Source organism: Lissotriton helveticus, chromosome 12, assembly GCF_964261635.1.
Source record: "Lissotriton helveticus chromosome 12, aLisHel1.1, whole genome shotgun sequence".
Lineage (NCBI taxonomy): Eukaryota > Metazoa > Chordata > Amphibia > Caudata > Salamandridae > Lissotriton > Lissotriton helveticus.
This window is the reverse complement of record NC_136073.1, coordinates 119,081,470-119,106,590: the sequence shown is the minus strand read 5'-3', so window position 1 is coordinate 119,106,590 and position 25,121 is coordinate 119,081,470. Positions and strand designations below refer to the sequence as shown.

Genomic DNA, 25,121 nt, shown 5'->3' with positions numbered 1-25,121 from the left:
TGGGGTTTCCTTTCTTTGAACTGGGGTTTTAGCATAATTTCTGTTTTCACCTGATATACTAGAATTAGATCTTGTTTCTACTCTTTCAGGAGTTTTTCCACTATTTTGATTTAAACTTGGTGATGCCTCATCAATAATTTCTCTTGGAGGAGCGCTCGGGGAAGTTCCTGGGGGAACTCTTGGGGAAGACCATGAACAAACTGGTTGATAAGGTGGTGGTTTCGGTTTTGTAACATAAATCTCTTCTAAAACTGCATCTTCTAATTCACTTTCTTCACCATTATTATTATTCTTTTGAGCACCCTTTTGATCAGTTACCTCACCAAATCTCGCTGGATACAGACCATCACACATGTCTCCACGTCTCCATCGACGCATTCTATCCTGATGTGTTTCTCTATTTATATATAGTCCTCCAAACCTTGATACTCCTCTACTTTTTTGTTGTAATTCAAACATTTCATCCTCCCATTCAACTAGAGCTTCAAATTGAGTAGGTCTAGGTCTTGGTACAAGAGCCATCATTTTTTCTCTTAAGTTTTTCAAAACCTTAATGTTAAATGATCCATCTTCCGGCCATGCTAATACACCATCATTTTTAGTATATTCCATCCAATTCTCAATCCAAAGACAAGTGTGATAACCATATTCGCCTAACATATAAGCTGCAGATGTTTTGTATTTATGAATTAATCTTCCACCTCGCGTTTCAATTTTCTTGTCAGGTTTCAATTTATTTTTCAATTTCTGAAACCAAGAAAGCTTCTTTTTCTCTTTAATGTAAAAATAATCCATGTTTAAAACAATTCCGCTTACTTCGGAATGGATCGTATCTATTTTCAACAAGGAAATAGTTATTCCGCAAATCCAACCAATCCGTGCGCGAAACTCACCAACAAGCCAATCAGGTTAAGCTTCGTCACTGCTTTGCATAACCAATAGAATTACTGCTTTTCGGAATAAGCGAATCAGCTGCAAGCCTGTCTAGTCACATGAGCCAATCAGTGCGCGGTTACTGTGATGTATGCCAGCCAATCACAGCGCGACACTAGTGACGTATACTGCAGCTGCAGCTTCTCTGTCCTCGCTCCGCTGTGACACTGTCACCTCCTTTACAAAATATTTTCACAGCGCCATGTTTTACAAATCTTTTCAATGAAATTCAGTTAGTAACTCCACAAAAACAAACCATTTGTCTGTTTCGCTAAATAAAGTGATAGCTTTCCCAGTCATTCAAGTATTCTTTTGCGTGAAATAGACGAAGCTATTCTCACAGAATATTTAAATTCGTTGATAAAGTAAGCCTACTCTACCCTTCTAACAAGTAATAACGAACTCGTTATTTCTCTGAATGCACATATAGTAACAATTCACTCGATCGTTTATTACAAAATCATTTACGCACATTCAAACGGAAAAATCCCTAACCATACATACATGAATCTTGGTAGGATTTTAACCCACACAAGAAAATCTCACTTGCCACTAAGATAGACGACGCTTCCTTACCCTTCACTCAAGCTTGGATAAATTCTACTACTCTTTTCACAGTGAGTTTTAAAACAGGACAGGTGTCCCTATACTCGAAAGCTACAATTTCATAGACAATCCTCACTATACATTTTACCTTACACACCTAAAAATCCCTAAACTTGTGCTGTACGTCCACAACACTAGTGATATATGATAATACCACTACTTTGTAACAGAACAAATGCACTGTGCAACTTCACCTGTTACACTACTCTTGCCGGCACAACTAGGAATTTTCACACTGCTGGAAAAAACCTTTCGACTACATATAACAACTGAACAGACTCAACATATGTTAAACATTAATCCTATGTAATTACCATGTAGCATGTCAGTTACCATAGTAACCGTAACTCTGCTACCAAGGAATTGATCCAGCGCCCCTAAAGAAAAACTGTCTCTCCAACTCTACCCAACACCACAATACTTACCATTAATCATAAATCTCTCACAAAGGCCCATAAACCAACGAGACAATTTTTGGGCGACTGAATCATGTGACCTAATTAATCAGAACTATTCACAAATTATTTACATATTTATATACAACTGCAGTTTATCTTTTCTCACCATGGTTTTAAGCATATATCATTTTAATTAAGTCACTTCGGCAAATGGATCAACTAATGGTAACTAGACCATGAATAAACAAGACCAGCTTGTCGTTTCAAAATCTAATTTTATTTTAACTTTATTATTCAAGAAAGAGCATTTTATTTAGAATCTTTATTTATTAGCAATAATAAGCAGCATTTATAAGGAAAAGATTTATTAGACTGACATCTTCAAAGCAAATCAGTAAGCATGAATTAAAGCTAAATAACAGTTTCCTTTCCCTCAAACTATTCCCCTGTCTATTCTTGCTCCACCTGAAAAGGAAAAGATCATATTAAGTCTGCTGTCCTTACGTGAGTCAAAAGTCCGACAGCATGTCACGTCAATCAGGATTCGAAAAGCGAGAAGCGCCCTCCTGCCCATGAGGTCAGGTTTTATACCTTTCTATCTAGCTAAACTGTCTACATTTTATATTTCTCCAAGCAAATCCAGACTTCCCAATGGCTGACTTATGTCAGTCCACGTTAGGTCATCACCGTTTCAACACCATGATCAGGCTTTTCTTTAGCCCTATTGTCCTCTGCTTTCATGACATTCAGCTTCCTCCAATGTGTTACTTTTCACTCGAGTTACAGTTCAACTTCCTTGCCTTGGCAATCTTGCTGCTTTCCTGTCCTTGAGCCTTTCTCCAAGAGTACGTTTAGCACAATTTATTTAACTGCATTTTTCTGACAAGAAGAATGTCAACGTGGTAAAAGTTTTCCACTTCTAAAATGTGCAAGGCTCTTCTCTGGACAAGATTCAAAACGCCATTTCTTAGCATGCCTTTAGGCCTCACCCGGAAACTATTGTTTAAACAAACACAAGACATCAATTAATTAGAGAATTGAGGCCCATTCTGTTACCCACCCCCTTTGCTAATTATTAACCCGTTAATTTATGTTACCTAGCTGAGCACACAAAGCAGCATTTATATCTACCTTCTTCTTTTAGGCCGCAAGGAATCTCCACGAGCTATTGTCACGGAAAAGACATAACATAAGCACACAAAATAAGCATATGCCATTAGTTAAACAGCCGCATTTAATACTGACAAAGACAATAGACAAGGCTAGTTTATTATTTTCTTTGCAACTGCAACAAAGAGCACATAGGTTAATCCCACGTGTTTTCTGAATGAATGCATTTTTAAACTATGTTGATTAGTATTTTAACCTCATGCTTGTTAATACTGTTACATTTTTATGGAAGTTTAACTTTGCGAGTTTGAACAAAAATTTCTTCATTACCTCGCGCCATCAATCCCACTCCTCGAAGATTACCTGCCATATTTAAAGATCCCCTCTGCCTGGTGGAATCTCTATCGCAAGAGCGTATCCACTTGTGTGATAGATGAACATTCAGCAGAGCTGTGCAGTGGCCGTGCACCATGGTTTTTGCTCCCAAAAGCTGGAATTTCTTTGTGAAAAATAACATATATCAATATCCATGAGGCAGAGGGAGTTTTCCCCTTGTGCGCGGGGCCATTGTTTCTTGTCCTTGCCTAAGACTGCTGTGTCTTGCATGGTAGACTCAAGCAGGATGAATCAGAAGCAGTCGCCTTCCTGTAAATAGGCAGCGTAAAATCCTCGGGAGCTAGAGGTCGTGTGGTGGGTAGACAGCCATAATATGGACTTCTGTCAGCAGAGATAGTTGTAACTCCACTGTAAGAAAGTTGGAAGACCTGCATCTGGAGGAAAATAAATTGTCTTTGCCTAGGAGTAGCACCAAGTTGTCTTGGCCCATGAACGCAGCATGAGGAAGGCGAGGCTTGAGTTATAGCACGCTCCATCGCCCACTGTTGATGGTGACAGTAAGCATAAGGTGAGCCAAAACTCACTTTCCTAAAGATATGTATCCAGTTATTTGCTTGGTGGTGACTCTAAAAATTGCTAGAATCTGCCCTTTTTTGTCATTCCCCCCCTCTGGGTTTCTCTGGTTTTCTATGAAACATGTTTGGCCGCAAATGCTATGAAAGTGACACCTCAACTTCCATTGTCATCAGCTGTTTGGCTGTTCTCTGGTGTTCCTTTTTCTGCTTTTAGCTGTCTCAAATAAGTATTCATTTCCGATTGGCACTCTTCTGCAGACTCACGCTGTTGGGCTTTGAACAAGGAAATGATTTCCCTGCCTGTGGGGGTGGGGCAGTGGGGGTGGCGAGGAGGCGTGGGTCACACCTTTACCCTAGTAACTGTTTGGCATTTCAACACTCCCCTCATTTCTGCAGCTCTTTCTATTTCAGCTGTTATCATAACTTACAAACCATGAATGGTTGAAGACACTACACTATATACATTTTGAGGGGAGTACAATGAGCTCTTTGTCATGTTTGTTATGTACCTGTCTGGTTTTGTTTGACTACCTCACTGGAGTGTATGTTCGTAACAATACATGTATGGCTTTGCATGTGACTGCCTTGTTGTCTTTATGTCAGCTGCCCTGTTTGTGTGTGTGTGTTGGCTTTTTGCATGTGTCTGTCTTTGATTATGCCTGTTTGTGTTTTTTAACTTGGGTGCACTTTGTCCTGCCTCTGTCTGCTTGTGCCACTTGTTCCCTCGTTGTCTGTGCCTATGGATGTGCCTACCTCTGCCAGATATCTGTGTGTTTGTGTATACATGCCTGTGTTCACCTTTCTGTTTGTATCCATGTGTGGTTGTATCTGCGTGTCCCTTACTGCTTTTGTTTGCCTATTTGTGCGGCCTGTCCTGTGTATGGTAGTTTATATGCCTGCTGTCTGGTTTGGATTTAGCTGTGTGGCTGTGTCTTCCTGTGATAGTGTGCGTCTTTGTCTTTTACTTGATCGTTGTTGTTTCTGCCTGCGGTTGTCTTACTCATCCAGTCTGAAAGAAGCACTATAATTGACTTTGTATTAAATTCCTCAATGTTTGTGTTTATCATTCACAGATACAAAGAAATTACCAGCTTGTGCTCCCGGACAGCTGGTCCCCCAACCTTCCGGATACTATTATAATGACATCTGGACAACACTGGCGTGCTCCCACCAGACATTCCACACACCACCTGAGGCCAGCGCCTGCCTCAGGGGGAAGATCATCTACATGTTTGGTGACTCCACCCTAAGGCAGTGGTGGGAATATCTTCTGAGCTTCATTCCTTGTAAGTAACAGAGGCCATGCTAGCCAGACAATCACCAACAGGCTTACAGAGCTTTAATGTACTCGAAAATGACCCCTTAAATCACTCACATCTCAATGAAGGCTCCCTGTTTTCCGTTTTTACTGATTTTTACACTTAAATACAGACAAAAGACATTAATTTTCTTGTTTGTATTTATTTTTAAATGTGGATAAAAACGGAAATTGTGTTGCTTTTGAGTAATTCTAAATACTGTCTGCCATGACTGCCAGGCCAATAGATGTGTGGATTGGTAGATAAGGGGGTTAAAAAAAGAAAGGAATTTTAGTAAAGAGGCTTTAACAGCAGTAAATATACACAAGGTTGAAACTGAAATGTGCATATGCTGCTAGAAGTGCACAGATTTATCTTCTGTGGGTGTTCACAGCACTGAAACCTGGCAGACATTCAAGCATGAGCGCTTATTTACCGGTTAAATAAATGTGGAAATATACGAATTTCAGCTTAATTTTTCCACAAAACCCAAAATAAATATGAATAAATGCAGATAAAATTTGCAAAAAATAAATATGGATAAATACAGACAGAAATAACAAAAAAAAAAATACCATAAAACCGGGAGCCCTAATCTCAATCAACGTCCCTGCCCTCTCAGATCACCTCCTTTTCAAGTCCACCACCCCTCACTCTCTCCCATTCTTCCATCCTCTAAGAAGTCATTAAAAAAGTCCTCGCACCGTCTAATGTTCAGTCAACCTTATTAGGCATGTTAGGAGGGGTGTAACCAGCATGGCAGGAGTAGTGAGGCAAGCTATGTCATGGTGCTGTTCAGGTTGGTGATGGGACAGGCATCTAGAGAGGGGGCAAGATAAGCAGTGGGCTGATGTAGGGGCAAAAGGAGCATTTGTAGGCACACAGATCCTTCATCTTCTAGTTCACCCACCATTTTTGCATCAAACAATAGTCTCAAAGTTCCTCCACCCCAAGCTCAGTGGTCTGGTTCTTTCATCTCCTTCACAGACCCAAAACTAAACCACTCTGAGGCCGTGAAAAGCCTCATGGAGCGCATGCACAAACAATAAAATGAATCCAAATAAAATAGATTCACATAATACAGAGTACTGCAATCAGAACCAGAACTTCTCACTACTCTGGTCCGTGCTCAGAAGGGAGCGTTAAGGAAGAAGCCGAATAGAAACTAGATTTGTCCAAGTCCTAAGAAATGCTAGAATAATTTTCTAAGGTATTCATACCAGCTGATGCATCACTTATGAGATACCACAGAAGTGTGTAAGGATCCCCATACATGGTGTTACAATAAATAAAAATGTGTGAATAACCAATACCTGTTTCTCAAAATATCCCTGAGATTGTACACTTCTAAGGTACAATGCTTGCAATAAGAAATCTGTTTCATAATTGTCCTATGCTCCCTATTACCAAAGTATGGATAACAGCATACATCTGAAGGCATCAGGAACCCGCAAGCTTTCGTAACTAAGATTTTTTGCAATAAAAACCTATAATATCTTACCTTGCCAAAGGTAGAGGTCTAAGGTCTTCGGGTCTAGGTCGCGCTATACAAACCTATATTAGAAAAAAAAAAGTCATAGGCAACGAACCCTATGTTAAAAATCGAAATTTGCGACACTGCTGACTCCCAGGGTGCAGTTGATTGCTCCCTCGATATATTTGTTGAATTCACCTTCTGTCTGTACACCCTGGCCTGATGATCCTGTCTATGGGTGAGTGACTCACTCGTGTAGGGATATTCTAGAGTCAAAACAAGCAATAACATCTTGAAAACATGCAGACCATGGGTCAGATGTTGTATACTATAACAAGATCTATAATACAGACCTAGAATTATATTAGATACAGAGCATCTGTAAGCTGCTGTTATATTTACCTGTGCATCTTTTACCTAACCCTAAGAACGATTGTGTTCACTCACTTTACTAACCTTGCAATGTGCTGGCATAATGATGTGGTGGATGCGATATAATTGTCATGACCTCAGCCAGAGGAAGATCCTTCTCCCACCTCGCCGCGAAGACCTGGAACTCTCTACCTCTACATCTGAGGCAATCACCTTCACTGCCTCAATTCAGGAAGGACCTCAAGACCTGGCACTTCGACTGAACTGCAGACCCCTTTACCCCACCCCCCCTGTCTTGAGACAGTGGCTAAGCTACACCTTTTGCCGCCCGTGGTGATCGGGACGTTTGCTGCCCCGCGACGGCTGCAGGAAAGAGCAGGGGGTGGCGACGGTCCCTGAGTTTGCTGCCCCGTGATGGCTGCAGGTAAGAGCAGGGGGGCACGCCCCCAAATCTTGTGCCGCCTGGGTGGACCGCCCACCCTTACCCCCACTCCTCCACTGCCTTGATTGAGACCCTAACGGTGATTAGCTGCACTCTATAAGAACCCTGACTGATTGATGAGGTATAACATATGTAGTAGGGGTCTGCCCCGAGGTCTTAGGGATGTAGTGCATGGCCTGACGCACATAGTGCGATATAGGTTCAAGTTGGTGTTCACAGTTAACACTGAAACCTTCAGTTTGACGCTATAGCTGCAGTTATGAACAGACCACTCACTTATCTTCCTTCACTTTTCAAACATGTGTACCAAATTCAACAACTCATCTCGTCAACCTATCACAGTCAGTTTCCGCAGATGCATATGTGCTGAGGCGTTTTGGCAATCTACAATAAATGAAATCCATATCTACGAATGGCTATTGTGCTGGTGCCGCGTTCAAAAATCTCTCCCATAATATTTTTCCTAGGTAAGCTTTAATAAATAAATATGTATTCAAATTAAATAAAACCAAATAACATTCTACATAGCACTGGAAGTGCATGAGGACAAAAAGTGCCCAGTACCGACATTTTGTCCTTGTTTGACACACAAACGAAGGGCGGTTATTCAAACAAACTGCAAATCTAAAACCTCAGGCTAGTAAATTATCACCAATAAAAAGCAGGGTAGTTTAGGTAGGTATAGTTTAGCATTTGTGTACGGATTGGCTCTATGCCAAGCCGGGAGACATGGCTTTACGGGCCGAGGTGTCTACGTTTCTAGCAACCTCTCCTGTTCTTTAAGCGTCACTTGCCAGTTTTGAGTTGAAGGGTTTCCATGCGTTGTTTACTGCTTAGTATCCGGTCCGCATTGTTGACAAACATGACAGTAACAGTTGGAAAATAGTCCCTCATACAAACATTATTGCTTGGCGTCATGTTCTGCTGCCTAAATGATTAAACACAGAAAAAGCTGATGTCTGCGTTCGTTTAATATAACTGTGCAAATTACAGCTCAAAGCATAAACAGCGCCACAGCGCTGGGATGCCCCGGGTAACCACGGCTTTAGAAATGTTCCTTCATTCATTCATTCAAGTAAATGCATTATTGATTCTTTTTGTAATAAGCACAACTGCGGGCACCAAGGGGATTCTTACCTAACCATTCTGGCAGCTGGTCGTGAGAGACCATTATATTCCAAAACTCAGTTGTAGTAATCTAATCTTGAAATAGGTTTTGAAACGCTCAGCGAGGTAGCTTCATGGTAGGAGATGCTTATATGTGTTAATTGACCTTCAGGCGTGACTGCTTTCCCCAGAATTTTTCTTTGTCATTAGAGAAAGAAATCTTTTTTACTTGTTTGAAGCCCTTATACCATAGATTTTGTTCCCACACAGATTCCACCCGCAAGCCTCGAAGGCCCGAGGTTATTGACGACCCTCAAACGTTTGCGTTGGCTCCCAGTAGCATCTCCTTCCAAATGGAAGCTTTAAATGTTGCTGCTTCTGCTTGCCTCAAGGAAAGTAAATATTTGAGGAGAGATGCTATCTGGTCTAATTGCTGGTCAATTAGGCCAAACTCCGACCTTATCTGTGGTTGTGAGGCTGAAATAAAAAGCGATAAACTTTGCATTGTGCTTTTAAAAGCATTTACAGTGCAATTGGTCTCACGTTTGCTGAGAGTTAGACCTACTGGCATTGTAAATGACAAAGTCTTTTACCCATGTGGGTTGGTTAGTAGTGGATGTATGTGGATCAGAGTGGAATTATGTGGGTTAAATTGGAATTGTTAGTTGTGGAATTGTGTGGTGGGTAGTGTATTTGTGTAGTGGAATTACATGGCATGGTGAATAGATAGAGGTGAGAGGTGCACTGAGTAGATAGAAAGGAAGATGGCGAGGGGTTGGTAATTTGTGCAGGAAGTGGTGAGTAAACTCTGGATAGAGGAGCAGAAAGAGTATGTAAGAGAGAAGGAAGGGGAGAGCAGGCTACAAATACATAAAGAAGGAGCGCCTAGGTAAGCAGAAGACACCCCAAGATGAGGAGGAGAGCGTGGGCTTGAGGGACGGAAATCTTTAAAAGGCATGTGAAAGAAACTTTCCTAGAAGACCTGAAGTGAACCAATATGAGAGAGGCGGGAAAGAGGTGTGAGGGACTATAAGAGAGAAGGACAAGTGGGAGGGGGGCCCGGGGAGGGTGGGCGAAGGTGGACCTGTTTCATGGTACAGGAAGGTAGCATGTGTGAGCAGGCAATATAGAGAGGAGACATTATTTACATTGTTAAAGGTGTTACCCCATTCCATTTGAAAAATTAGAAACATCTTTGGGACCTAATAAGTGTTTAGCCATGCAGCACATTATCTGGGTGCTGTGCTGCCAGGGATTGAAGACCTATACAAATACTACGCACCGGGTCATGCAGTCTGATTCAGGAACACATGCCAGGTTCAGGAAACATTTATGGACACATTCCAAGCCTTTTTAATGCACAGAGAGAAAGACAAGTGTCTCGATGCAAGTCAACAGCACTATAACATTCTGGGTGCAACTGCATCACTAGAGCATTGAACAGCCTGAACAATCAACGGCAGGGGCAAGTTATACTTAACACAATAAGATGACAAGCAACTTTACTGAGGAATGTATTGCGGAAAAAGAAACAAGATTAAGCAGTGCATTTGAAACTCATAAACTAAACTCAACTCTGGGGCTCTGCACTTCCAAAGTATGGCTGATAGCCAGCCCAACATTAGCAAATTAGAGCTGTTTTTAAAAGACAAGGTCATTTTATTATATGCATATACAACTAATATCACAAAGGGTCCATGGATGTACACACCATTTTGGCATCAAATGTCATATTCTAGTATTGCTTTTAATTCTCAGGTCCAACTCATAACTTCATCATCTTATTTAAAAGCAGAAAATTGTGAATCACAAAACAGAAATAGCCCCCATAGATTCATGAAGATTCATGGGGCAATATGAAACAAGCACATAAATGCGGAAACTGATTGGCAATATGTGCTTTGTTCGTCAAGTGTGGCCAGCCAAGTAGAAAAGGAAATACAAGGGCTAATGAGGCTGCACATATGCCTGCAAGACTCAATCTGGGCATGTAAATGTGTTTATGACATTTATATAGTATTACGGGAAATGGAAGGCCCAGCAAAGAGTCCGGGGACACAGAGACAGAAGGAGTCTAATGTAGCATGATAATAGAAGAAAAAATAAAAACGGAAGCATTTAAAAAATAAATTATCAAGTACAAGGGCATTTGGTGAACAAATAAAGCGAAGCTTTGCAGCAGACAATTGTTAGCTAGACTGGTGGGTATTTTAAGAGGAAATAGCAATGCGTAACCTACCTCTTAATATGAAAGGAAGCGGACATTTGTTTTGAGCACTGAAACAGCCCTGCTGCAAGTGATTGATGATGCGCTGCATATACTCAATTCTGGGGAACCGTACCTTCTAATTCTTCTTGACCTCTCTGCAGCCTTTGACACTGTTAATCACAACACCCTCCTTAACACTCTTCAACAGAGAATGGGCGTGGAAGGCACAGTGCTTAAATGGTTTGCCTCATTCCTCTCGGACAGATCCCAAATGATCAAGATAGCGAACAGTTTGAGCACTGAAACAGCCCTGCTGCAAGTGATTGATGATGAGCTGCATATGCTTGATTCTGGGGAATCGTGCCTTCTGATTCTTCTTGACCTCTCTGCAGCCTTTGACACTGTTAATTACAACACCCTCCTTAACACTCTTATACAGAGAATGGGCGTGGAAGGCACAGTGGTTAAATGGTTTGCCTCATTCCTCTCGGACAGAACCCAAATGATCAAGAAAGCGAACAGTCTCTCGTCTCCATTGGTGGTTGGTCAAGGTTCTATCCTTGCACCCACTCTGTTTAATCTCTATCTGGAACCATTAGGGAACCTCCTAAGTAGAGATGGGATCCTTACCTTCTCTATGCGGATGACATTCAAATCTACCTCAAGGTGTCTTCCTCACAAGATCTCTCACTACTCAACTCTACTCTCAACTCTATTCACAACTGGATGTTAGTTCACCAACTTATTTTCAATCCCTCCAAAACTTAATTCCTCCTCCTATCTACCTTTCTCACCCCGCCTCCTCTTCAATCCTGGATGGATCAGCTGAATTTATTCAACAATAAACTAATCATTTTCGACAGCGCTAAATCCCTAGGAGTCATACTTAACAAAAGACTCAACCTAATCTCACACATCAACTCCATTGCCAAGAACGCACGTTTTCAGCTGCGCCTTCTGTGGGGGATTAGTCGGTTCTTCCCGGAGAAAGACCTAAAAACCTTGGTCCAATCGCTAGTGCTCTCTAGACTGGATTATTGCAATTCTATTCTGACTGGCCTACCCAAATCTCACCTCTCCCCCTTCAAATCCATCCTCCATTCAACAGCTCGCTTAATTTCAGGGTCCAAACGAAGTGACTAAATCACTCCTATCCTGTCTTCTCTTCGATGGCTTCCCATCAAGGCAAGATCTATTTACAAAACCGCCTGCATCACCCACAAAGCCTTGTGCACTTCTTCCCCTCGCTATCTGGCGAATAAACTGAAAATGTCTGGAGGCTTGAGACCTTCTCGGAATGTGGAAAAGTTTCTGCTTGAGCCTCCCTACTTCAAAAGGGAATATCGATGGCTCAATCGTTCTCAGGTAATGTGGTGAGAATCTGGAATTCGCTTCCTCCATTGCTCCGTGCCACCACCTCTATCCGGATCTTCAAAGCCGTCCCTGAATATTAAAGGGCCTCGTTAAGATCTCCTTGTAGCCTTTGTCTGGAGTGTGCTGCTTAACGCCCCAGTGCAGTGCAGGGAGCCTGTTCTACTGCAAGCCGTCCCGGTGGCTTACATCAAACCCGGCATAGCCAGCTCAGAAGGTCGGATCTTCAAACAAAAGAACACAAGCATTTACAATGCAATGGTCTAGGCATTGTTAAAGTAGGAGCTATTGGCATTGCTCATGACATTATTTTTATTTATGTTTTGGTTTTTAAAACATATAACTAAATGGCATTGTCATTTACAATGCCAATAGCTTAATCGCTCGCAAATGTGAGACCTATTGCACTTGTACCCGCACAGAGCCACACACACACAAAGCCACCCACACACACATACAGAGCCACCCACACAGAGCCACCCACACAGAGTCATTCACATAGAGCCACACACACACACACACACACACAGCCACCTACACACACACAGAGCCACCCTCACACACACAGAGCCACCCACACATAGAGCCACCTACAAAGAAAGCTACCCAAACAGAGCCACACACACACAGCCACACACACACACACGCAGGTCAGCCGGTGCGCTGGCGTCCATGCCCTGGGCACCCACTGCCCCTCACCACACGCCCACTCTCTGCCCAGTAACGCCCCGGGGACCAGAGGCAAGAAAAGCAATCACAACTAGGGAACAGAGGCAAGAAAAGCGAGCACAACTAGGGGGCAGAGGCAAAAAAAAACGATCACAACCAAGGTAGAGAGGCAAGAAACAACGATCACAACCAGGGAAGAGAGGCAAGAAAAAACTATCACAACCAGGGAAGAGAGTTGCAACAGCGACACATGGATCTGTGTAGACGACATGATGGTTCATGAGGATATGCAAGTGGAAGAGAACCCAGGATGGTGCTCAGTGTGAACATTGGACGGCTCTTCTCTTGGTCAGGACAGACCTGGACTATTGACGCCGATTATAATACTGGTGGCCACCACCAACTATCTCCGATGAAGCTCCTCACTGGGATTCAAGGCGCTGGCTGGGCTGATCTTTGCTTTGTGCCAAGCGAAGATGGAAATTGAATAATAAAGACATTACTTTTTTCACATTTGGAAATGGGGACTGAAATGTATTATATGGATCCCTGGAGAACCAAATTAACTTTCTTTGTAATATCATTAATTGTGAATTTGGAACATAAAGACGCATATTTTGATGAACTGTGAGAGGCTTGGCTGAAGGAACTGATGCTCCCTCCATTCTTGAGTCCTTTGCAAGAGGACAGTGTGTTCTGGGTCTCACGCCTGGGACAAGAGTCACATATGAGCAGAACCTTATCTTTTTGAGAAATTGGGGAGAGGTTGCTTCGTCTCAGCCATTCCTTCACTGATGCTGCAAAGAACTGATGGAGTTCAGAGCCTCGGGTTCAAGAGCGCTGATCAGACCACCCCCAGCACGTCACAACACTTCCCTGGCGACCCTCAGTTTGAGTCATGGGGGCACCCCGGCTCTGGTCCAGAGAGAGGGAGGCTCCCCTGCTGCAGCTACAGATAGAGATATGTCTCTAGTTTGTATGTTACACACCCTTCCTGCAACAGAATCTATCCCGTAGATGCTGCTAAAGGGTAGCATTGTTGCACATGTAATGATCCGGCTGAGAAAGCTCAGTAGGTTTATGCACCTGCTGCAGTCACCTAAGGCCCATGGAATCTTATCCCGAAACATGGAACTCGATTTGTATCCTTATGAGGTAATACAACTTGCTATCAGCGCCCAGAAGCAACGTATGCTGTAATCAGCCTTCTGTAAACGTGAAGGTCTCGCAGCCTTATTGACAGTATACATATGACTTGTTCTCTATTATTACTGTTGTTTTCCGAGCCTCTGTTCGTGCGAAGCTGCTGCTGGGCCCAGGTGAGGTGTCCAGGAGGCGGCCATCTTGCGTGGTGCAGGAGCGGGCCTGGCTGTAGCCTCCGCCCCCTTCCTTCTCAGTAAACCGAGCCGTGCTTTACAAGAACCCCTGTCATTTGCAGAGCCCTGAAATCCCAGCCTGGCAGCATACCAGCGCGCAGCCTGCCACCCCGCCACAAAATTGGGGCGCCGGACCTCAAAATGGGGTAGGCGGTGCGAGCGCTCAGGGCGGGGGGCACACGTGCATGCGGAGGGCACACTTGTGGTATAAAGTGCGCACTCACTGGAGCATCGCGGCCACAGACACTCTTACACACCAGCATGCACAGCACACGCAAGGGTGCACACTGGGACATATGTACACGCACACACGTGCAGGCCAGGATGCAGATTCATGGTAAAAAGTGCGCACACACAGGAACACTGGAGCATCGCGGCCACACACACACTTACACACACCAGCATGCACAACACACGCAAGGGTGCACACTGGGATGTACGCACACACGTGAACAGTCATGGGGCGCGCACACACAGGGTAGTGGTGGGCACGCCCGGTATGAACTAGGGTGAGCACCTGTATGCACACAACAGGGGCCATGAGCACACGCATGGGTGCTCACCGGGATATATGTAAATGCACACCCGTGAACAGTCATGGGGCGAGTGCACACAGGGAAGTGGAGGGCACGTCCTGTATAAACAAGGTTGTGTGCACCAGCACGTACATAACACGGGGCACATGCACACTCACAAGGGTGTAAACAAGCATGCACACAACAAAAGAATGGGCACATGTAGGCACGTAAGGGGTGGGGGCAGGTGGAGAGGCAATCACCTTGCAGTCAGGCGGCACCCACAGGGTTGGTGAACTGAACGTACGCCCACATCTATACTTCCATGGAGCCACACACACAGGTCTGTGGGAACAGGAACACTGGCCATGCGCATCCCTGGGTGCACATGGGGGTTGTTTGACAGTGAATACACCCACTGCATAGACATGAGGGAATGCACAATGTTGTATGACAGGGGGCATATGTACTACATATACTGATAATGCACAGTGAAGGTTAGCACAACATGCATAATTTGCTGTAGCGTAATTACGGGAGATTGCAAGGGGGTATACATAACCCAGCCTTCAGCACTATTCTCTGAGCACAAAATGCACCTTCACGTCTAAAGCAGACCCGAGGGTGCATTCTTCTAAAAGCAACATAAGCGAACATCTCCTCACGCGCGCTAGTTTGTTTCTCCTGGACCCCTGTGAGAGGAGATTTGTGCCAAAAATACTCATAATCACGGCAACTGGTGCAATAGCGTAATTTTGAGCCAAAGGAGTACCGCGAAATTGCTCGGATTACTCCATCGTTATTAAAATTTCGCCGGGCCTCGCCGTACAGAGCAAACAGAGGCCTAGAAAAAATGATTGTGCAAAAAACAGCGGGGGTGGGGTGCGTGCGTGCCTTGTGTATGGCACATTCCAATGTGCCATACACAAGGCCGGGCCTCAGACACTCATCCTTCCGTCCGGAGCTCAGAGAAGGGAGTACCTCTACTTTGGGTGCTAAGAATGCCAGTTACGAACAACCCTTAGAAAGGATGAGGAGCATTAGATGAAAAGACCTTACTTCGTTTTATAGCTGTTCCGTTAAAGTCACTCAATTACCGCGTTGTTTTTGCTTGCTGCATTCGGATCAAAGATGGAGGACAAAGGGAGCAATGGGGAGATCCAAGACGGCAGAGGCAGGCAACAATTGGGAGATTCGAGACGCAGGCAGCAAAGGGGAGGCGGGGGCGTGCTTGAGCTGAGCATATCGGACACACACGGGCGCGGTACAGCATTTGCTGGCACTATATGGAGCCACACACACAGGCCTGTGGGAACAGGAACACTGGCCATGCGCATCCCTGGGTGCATATGGGGGTTGTTTGACAGTGAATACACCCACTGCATAGACATGAGGGAATGCACAATGGTGTATAACAGGGGGCATGGGGCGTGGCTACCGGCCGAGCAGAATGGCCGCTTAGTTACTGAGCTCCGGGGACGTTCCAGCCCTCTTCACAAATCCGGCAACTAATTTGTGCATCTAAATCCGAGGCTGCTTTCAAAAGATATCGCTGCCCGAGTGTGCTCGGCCTGTAAGCGAGGAGTGGGTCGGGGACTAAATTTCCAGGGCTGCCGAGGACGGAGGTGTGGGAACGCGGAGCCCAGAGCCGAGGCCAGCGCGGGGTGAGGTTTTGATGGGTTCGCCTGTCTCGCTGCGATAGGCGGTTTTGTTGGTGTTCCTCCTGCCTGTACCCCCACTGTGTGTGGCGCGCTCACCATTGCCACTGCAGCGGCCGACTGTCGGCCTCATTCTAAGATCCGAACCATAACCGCCGGCTGCGGGGGAAGCGGGCGCACACAAGTGGCAGCAGTAGCTACAGCGCTACAACGACGTTGACCCCCCTACCAGTACAGGACTGTCATTTTATGGTAAAGCCGAGGCCCGCGCATCCTGTCCGCCCCGAACTGCGCCGTGACCCCCTGCCGGTGCGCCCTGATCCTGGTGCTCCACCTCAGTCGCCCAGAAGGACATTGCAAAGTGCCCATTTTGATGCAACTGGCTGGGGAGCAGCAGACATTGGGCCTAACGGTAGCGCGGGTGTGGTGGGGCGACCTTTCATCGAGCTCTGTGCCCCGCTGGAGATACCGTGCCTCCATCAAGATTGCAGAGAGCGAGCAGACCAAAGGTGGGGAGAACCAGCTATCTCGCTCTTTCAGAGCCGTGACGAACAGTCTGTCGCCGAGAGGGTATGTGCTTCTGCGCCCTACCCCTCCCCCCCACATCAGTGCTCCCAGACCACCGAGCACCTGATCGCACCTGACGTAGATCCTGAGGTGTTGCCGCGGGAAGACGCCTGCGTCAGAATACTCCGGTGGGGTCGCCGCTCTTACAATCCAGTGGAACAGTTACCATTTGCCATTGTCGTGAGCTTACCCAACCACAAGATTATGGCAGGCAGGGGGCCAAGGAATCAGGTGTTTCTGGCTAAGCTGGACAAGTTCGCATATGACAAAGGCCTACCCCCGACACCACCCCACGGTAAAGTGCCGGAGGGAGAAGGAGCAAAAAAGGTTACACTGGAGGACGTCAGGAAAGCTCTTGCAAATGTCCAGGCAACGGTTGGAACGATCACCACGGATGGCTCCCTGCTGCGGGCGGACCTTCACAAAATGGCAGACAGGGTGAAGGAAGTGGAGATAGTCGCAATTGCAGACGTCGGTGGCCCGCCTGGAAAAGGAGAACAAGATGCTAGCGGAGAAGCTTGACGACCAAGAAGGGCGCGCTAGACGAAACAACGTACGAATTATAGGTATTCCAGAGACCGAAGGCGCCCAAGCAATGGATTTGTATGTGGAAAAATTAATAAAAACTAATTTGCAAGCCAAGGGACTCTCGCATTTCTTCTCAGTCAAGCGCGCCCATAGGGTGCCTGGCGGCAGGCCCAAGCCGGGGAAACCCCCGAGACCAGTACTCGCTAGGTAATTTAACTTCAGAGATAGGGACACAATTCTGCAGACAGCGAGGATTTCTACCCCCATCCGGATCCTGAATTCCTCTGTATCCTTCTTCCCTGACTACACTGCAGCGGTATCCAGACATCGACGAAGCTTCTTGGAAGTTAAAAAACTACTCCGGGCGCAGGAATTGCCATACTCTATGATCTTCCCGGCGAAACTCAGAGTGGTGGCTGATGGGCGGACCTGGTTCTTTGAATCACCAGAGGCGGCGCACGATTGGCTGGATGGATGGCGCCCGGGGAACCGAGGGGACCGAAGACCGAGATCTCACCGCTGCCGAGAAGGGGAGGACGCGCCAATCAATCTGGATTCCGGTGGCCAAGAGCCGCATCGCGAGCTACTCCTAGAGGAGGAATAAGCCCCGCTATGGCGAGAATGCTTTCTGGCGCATTGAGCGGCTACATGGATAACTGTGATTGAGCCGACCTGGAGTTTTGGACTGGGGCAGGCCTGAGAGACGCCAGGCAGGACACTACATCTGGCGACGAGGGTACAAAGAACCTGTGCGTGAGGAGGCCGGCTAACTCGGTGCACGTCCCTGGAAGTGGAGAGGCATCTAGCATTGTGGGGCCGGTGAACGCGTGGCGGCCGAGTCACGGCGCGAGCGTCCTCGCACGCTGGGAGCCCACCCCAGCCATCCGGCGGTGTGTTCACCTGTCCGGAGCTCGCCCCGCCTCACCGCGTGAGCGTGTGGCACGTCCTGGGGGCTAGAGCCTGCTGCCTGCCTGCTCGCCTGGAGCCCACCCCGGCGGTGAAATCACGAAGAAAAGCTACCTCACCTAGTGCTCCTGCGAAGAGAGTGATGGCTGACACCGACGATCGATGAGTGAGAGAGAGCGGCAATAAATGCATTTGTGTCTCCGGTAGAAGGCCAAATCTCATTGTACACAAGATTCTCGCGGCGGCCATTTTGAAGTCAGGTGGCTTGTCCAATCCCCTGTCAGCGATCTTCGGCGGCCATCTTGAAGTCAGGCAGAGAGCCTGAAAGCCATCAAGCACTGATAAATGCACGGTGCTCAAGAAAAAACAAGCACTTGGCGAGTGCAAGAAGCATAATAAACAAGCACTGGCGAGTGCAATGAACAAGTAAACAAGCACTGGCGGGTGCAAGAAGTAAAGTAACCAAGCACTGGCGAGTGCAAGAAGCAAAGTAAACAAGCACTGGCAAGTGCAAGAAGCAAAGTAAACAAGAACTGGCGAGTGCAAGGAAACAAATAAACAAGCACTGGCGAGTGCAAGAAACATAATAAACAAGCACTGGCAAGTGCAATGAACAAGTAAACAAGCACTGGCGAGTGCAAGCAGTAGCAAATCCAATCAAAGAATTGACAGAAATGATTTTGTCAGCACATTTCGATATAACGGGATCGCGCGATGGCTGACCCCGTCCCCATGGGTGTGTTGGGAGTCTCGTTCCTGCGCCCTCCAGAGCCCCTCACTCTTGAATCTGGCGGGGGTATGGACTTGCGGTGGCAAGAATGGCTAGAAGATTTCACGGACTTCATGAAAGGGTCTCAGGTAACTGATGCTGGACAGCAATTGATTGCTCTCAAGAATCTTGTAGGCAAAGAAGTTGGACAGATCAAAAAAGAGTTGCCTGCTGACTCCGCTGGTTCATATGATAAAGTCTGTGAAGCACTCAACCGCAAGTTCCTGCACAAAAAGAATGTCGATTATGAGCGATATAAATTCAACCTGGCCTCACAAGAGAAAGGTGAGCAAATGGGTGTATTCGTCACACATCTGAGACGCTTAGCAAGATACTGTGACTTTGATAGTTTCTCCACCGAGGATGCCCTCCAATTGAGAATTATAGAAGGCTGTCTTTCAGAGCCCTTGAGACGCAAACTGCTCAAGAAAAGTTACCCGCTAGAGGAGATTGAGGAAATGACAAGAGTCGATGATCAAGCCGACGAGCATGCGAAGAAGATGGAAGCCGGGAGAAGTGAGAAATGTGAACAGGATGCAATCTCGACAAGCGCACGGACGGTCCCTACCTCAAGCGCGCTCCTCCAGATCCAAGAAGCAATACCACCCTTCAAGTCATCGACGCAGAAGCGCAAGTCACACCAAGAAAAGATCAGAAAGACAACTGAAGTGCTACAGATGCGGCTACGATTTCCCACATGCAGACGCATGCCCAGCACTAGGCCAACGATGTCAGAAGTGTGGTAGAGACACCATTTCGAAAGCATGTGTGGGACGTCACACAAGAGTGATCAACAAGAACATGCCCGGCAATATCATCCCTCAAGCAGTCGTCACCATGTCAGAGCAGTACAGGATAGACAAGACTCATCCACAGGGTCATCACAATCCTGCCGAACATATCGATCTCGCCGATCGTAATCAAGAGAGTCAAGATCCCTATCACCCATCTCACAAGACCGTGACGAATACAGTTGTTTTGTAGCGGATCCTGATCGTCTAAAAGAGTATCCACGGCTAAACATCAGAATAGGGTCTCATCACACCAAGTTTGTGCTGGACAGTGGGGCGTCACTAAACTACCTACCTGTGGCGGTATATCAAAGAATGAGGACACCTCCCAAATTGGTCAACGCCCACGTGCGAGTATGTACGTGGATGTCAAAGAAAACACTCCCCTGTCTTGGAAAGTTCGCGACTGATCTATCATATCAAGATCGCACAGTACAAGCCTACATTCATGTCATCGATGAAGACGCTCCCACCTACACCCTGTGTCCGTGTCTCTATATGCCAGGCAGGACACTACAAGCGCTAGCTAGACCCATAGATGTCAGAGTGCTTTACAAGGTTGTGATAGAAAAAAACCCCAGTAAAAGCAGGCATGCAATGAACATATGAGACAGTAGTTCAATAATATATGGCTTGGGATTGTCTCTGTCCTGTAAAATATCCGCTTTGAGACCAAGGCTTTTCATTGGTTTGGCATGGTTACCTCTGCTTCTGTGGATTATGTATTATATAGGGACAGACACTGAATAAGCACAAATGTAGGTGGTCCACCTCCACTTCCAGCTCTTGACCCCATGGCTTCCATCCCAGCATCCAGAGTCTCCACCTGTATTAACTGAGCATGGCATGGAATGTAAAACATAACAAGGAGACATGGGGGAGAGAGACTGCTGAGTGGAGACGGAAACAGGCAGAGAGAGAACAGAAACAAGCACAGATGAGCAACACAAGATAAGCAGGAAAAACGGTAGAGCAAAAAAAGGTAGAATGTGAGAGAGGTAGGTTGAGAGAAGTGAAAGAGGAATACCTGAAGAGGAATACTGGCTGGGAGGGCGAGAGAGAAATAGGCAGAGTGTAGACACACAAGACGAAAGAGAAAATTACATTGGGTTGGTCTACCATGGGTTGTTGCAGGTAGAGCGAAGGGAGGAGAAGAGGCCAGCAGAGAATAAAGGAACATGGGATGTAGGAGCATGTAGAGGAAGGTATAAGGTAAGAGACGAACACAGTGAGGGAGAGACAGTCAGGTCTGAGATTGGCTGTTTCCCGCGAGACAAAGGCAAATAGACAGATTAGATTAAGCCATTCAGAAAAGACAAACGGACAGCAAAGGCGACAGGCGTACTGGGGGCGTCGGAGGTAACTAAATATACTGAAAGGGGGGGCATGAAGGAAGAGGCACAGGAACAGACGAAGCCATGCAAACATAAGGTGAGAGAAAGCCTGGCAGGCAGGGGATGAAGGGACAGACGGGCAGGTGGGCCACGACAGTCACAGAAAGGGCAGGGACAAATTGGAGCGGAGGCTTGAGAGACGTCCTCAAGCAGGTGTGTGAGTCAGAGTGAGGTAGTGATCCAGCAGAGAAGAGGAGAAAGGGAACGGCATGCTCATGGGAGGCAGAGGGTGAACACTACCAGGAAGAGATTGGATAGACAGGGACGGAGAGAAGTGAGCACAGAGAGTGAGAGTGAGCGAGAAGGAGAGAGGCATGTCGTTATACAAGAGCAAAGAGGGCTTAAAGTTAAAGAGAAGCATGTGCTGATAGCAAGGTGTTCATAGACAGGCAGAGTGCAAACCCGTCAAAGAACCGACGGGAACAGAGGGAAAGAGATACAGGCAGATAGAATGGCAGTGAATGGAGAGAGGCATTCTAAAAACTGTTTAACCAGTGCAGAAGAACACACCATGTCCTGTCACCCACAGTAGGGAGGGGATGGGGCACACAAAACTCATTTTCTGTGTTTAGGGTGGCGACATGGAGAAATGCTGATCAACCAAGTAAATATGGGATGGTATTGCATGACCATCACTTTGATAAATAAGGGAAAAGGTCACTACTTATTGAATATTACATAGTTTCTGCAGGACTTGTTCCATAATTTATTCAGTGAGCCATGTAATTATTTTATCATTGCTCCAGGATGTTGGCAGACTGTCAAATAACTCCACTACCACAGAGACAGGCCGTGCTGTACTACAGATTTCCCTCGGCCAGAAACATTGCACAAACACATGAAACATTCTACATGTATTACTCCTGAAAGAAACTAGAATGATGACAAGATGTCCCATCTTGAAAAGTAGGTCTGTTTTTACAAAGTTCTTATTGTATCAAAGTACTGCAAAACCAATAAGTCACGCCTGTCCTGGGGAAAGAATATCTGCACCTTGCTTGCAGTTCTGCAGTCTTCTAGGATGCTCCCATCCACGGTTTCCAAGCAGCTCAATGTGCTCGACGTGAGTAAAATCAGCAATTTATTCAAGGCGGAGGCGGTTGAGGCGAGGAATGCTCCCCAGACAGCCTTCTCTGCCAGACTAGTGTCCGCTCCTCTCGGGTGATGGTGGGGGTGGGTCCACTCACTCTGTGAGCCCAGGGTCACAGAGTGAACAGCAGGCAGAGTGCTGTGACCGGACCCTCTAGTAAGGCTTGTTGGCTTACGCTATTCAAATCCTGCACTTTAGCGGGAGGTGGTCAGGGGACAGCACCGCATCGTGTAGTTAAAAGATGGGCAAGCAGTTAAAACATGAATTGCAGCAACCGTGAAGGGGACGCCGTGCTGAACGAATGTAACCCTCCAAAATCACTCCTGCTAGCTCGATTACTCCCATGTTTGCTGAAAGTCATGCACCGAAGCTGATCAAGCACGCTGTAGCAGTCACGAGCAGAAAATACAGCAACGGGCGGTAGGTGGTGGGGTAACGGCACAGCGAGCTGAGGCAAAAGAAAAAGTAGAGTGCCAAACCTACATAAATGTCCAGAAGTGAACTGGTCCATGTAACAGGGTCAGTCTCCAGGACGGGAACAAAACAGCTAAAAGGCAGGACAAATGTTAAGCATTTACCAATGAAACCAAAGGAATTTAGAAAGGCACACCAAAGAACGAATGAAAGCGATGGGGGTTCGATGGAGGTGGTGAAAACTCACAGAAGTATATACAGTATGTCGAGAGACAGCGCATGCACGCTGCCTAGGCTTGATCAAAAAATGGCTTGCGCTTATCTAACTAGGCTTCTGCACTAAAAGATATCACAGACAAAAGCTTTGCCTTCAAAACTTTCAGTAACAGAATCAGTGATCGGCTAGAGGATTTACGAAAGAGGTCTTGAAAGTTAAAGATTTAAGATGCAGGTTTAGGTTTTAATGCTTTAAGAATAGGTGGGGAGAGTATACCAACAACAGACCCATTCATTCTAGTGCGGGGCATTCTTGCAGCAGTCAGAGCAACTTGCCAACCTATATAGAGAAGTGGCAGATAGATTAGAGGATTAGTCCCAAATATCAAGCACTCCTGATCAATGTAATTGTGCAATGCTTGTCCATGACAAAATGCTTAAATCCCTGAGAAACTACTTCAGTACAGAAGATGAATTAGCTCGCCTCTGCCCATGCTATAAGAAAAGCTCATGACTGGTGACAAATGTAAGGGAGTCAAGGAGTGTTTATTGGACCCTACTAGGTCGAAGAATAGTGAAGCTATACGGGTACCCAGACGAGTATATCAGAATTTACTCCTTCAAGCTAAAAAGTGTGGGAGGATAACAATTGGGCAGAGCTTACTGACACAGGAAAAAAAGGAGACAATAAGCTGTTTTGGCATACAGTTACCCGCAGGAGTCAATGGTTCACTGACAAAATATTGATGTAAAATATATAGAAGTAAAAAATATAGATGAAAAAATTTTAATCAGAAAGGGGTGGGAGCACACAGCTGACCTCCCAGCACAGTTCGCCCCTTAGCATTATGGTAAATGGAGTTTGTAGTGCACGCTTACTTGGTATTTTGCTGGAGTGTTCCACCAAAGTTGTTGCAGGTTAGTGCTGTACATCTCTAGACACATGTGTTTCTGGATTTTATCCGTCATCAGTAGAGATCAAAAAACAATTTTCATCTGGGGTGGCTGAGCAGGCTGCCACAATTCTTATAGGTCTCAGTACCTCTCACAGGCGTACAGGTGCATCTCCACAAGCTCGTCAGCTCAATGGCTCAAGGGAGCCTTTTCAAACAGAAAGGGGTGGGAGCACACTGCTGACCTCCCAGCACAGTTCGCCCCTTAGTATTATGGCAAATGAAGTTTGTACTGCACGCAAATGCCGTTTGTACTGCACGCTTACTTGGTATTTTCCACCAAGTTGGTGCAACACTCCAGCAAAATACCAAATAAGCCTGTAATGCAAACTGCATTTACCAGAATGCTAAGGAGTGAACTGTGCTGGGAGGTCAGCAGTGTCCTCCTACCCGTTCCTGTGAAAAAATATAGAATACAAAAATATCGACTCCGTTTGTAAGTACAAAAATATCAGAAAAAAATATCGATGTTATAAATAGTTGTACAAAATATTGCATTATATATATATCTATATATATATATATTACCTACTGGCGGTCGCCAGTAGGTAGTTATAGTTAGGACCTAGCTACCATAGGAAATCCGCAACATTCTATTGGGAATAACTTTGGCGCTGGTTGAGGAATTTGCGTGCAATTTTCCAAAATTTTGGCCAGCTCCGCTCCTTCCCTGCAAGTTTCGGGGGGATTCGTGAAGTGGGGGCCGAGACAAAAGGGGGTCCCAAAACGTGTTTTCCCCATGTTAATTTCCATAGGACGAATTGACAAGGCTACAGCCCGAACCGCTGAACGAATTACGCCAAACTTTGCAAAATTGTAGGGACTGGTACGCAGAAGTGCCTTTGCTGTATTTGGTGAAAATTGCTCCAGTGGTTTTTTCGAAAATTAACTTCAAAAACACAAATATATCTATAGGCGCGCTCCGAGCGCTCTCCGGTACTCGTACTTAGGAGCGCAACCGGCGCAATACAGGAGTGCGCGAGCGGAAAGCTGATTGACTGTCGGGTGTCTGTCAACATTCTAAACAGTCCGGAGAGCCCGCCA

At 45.9% G+C, this 25,121-nt stretch overlaps 1 protein-coding gene across 4 annotated transcripts in view; it reads left to right on the top strand.

The window, feature by feature from the left end:
* Positions 1-25,121, top strand: part of LOC144797751 (NXPE family member 3-like) — a 627,879-nt gene that overhangs the window by 475,395 nt on the left and 127,363 nt on the right. For all 4 annotated transcript variants that reach the window (XR_013603456.1, XM_078668505.1, XM_078668507.1 and 1 more), the window contains exon 4: positions 5,032-5,244. Coding sequence is in view for 3 of the 4 variants with exons in the window: in XM_078668505.1 (XP_078524631.1) it covers positions 5,032-5,244 (213 nt within the window). In the remaining variant the exon portion in view is untranslated. The remainder of the gene's footprint in view (positions 1-5,031; positions 5,245-25,121) is intronic.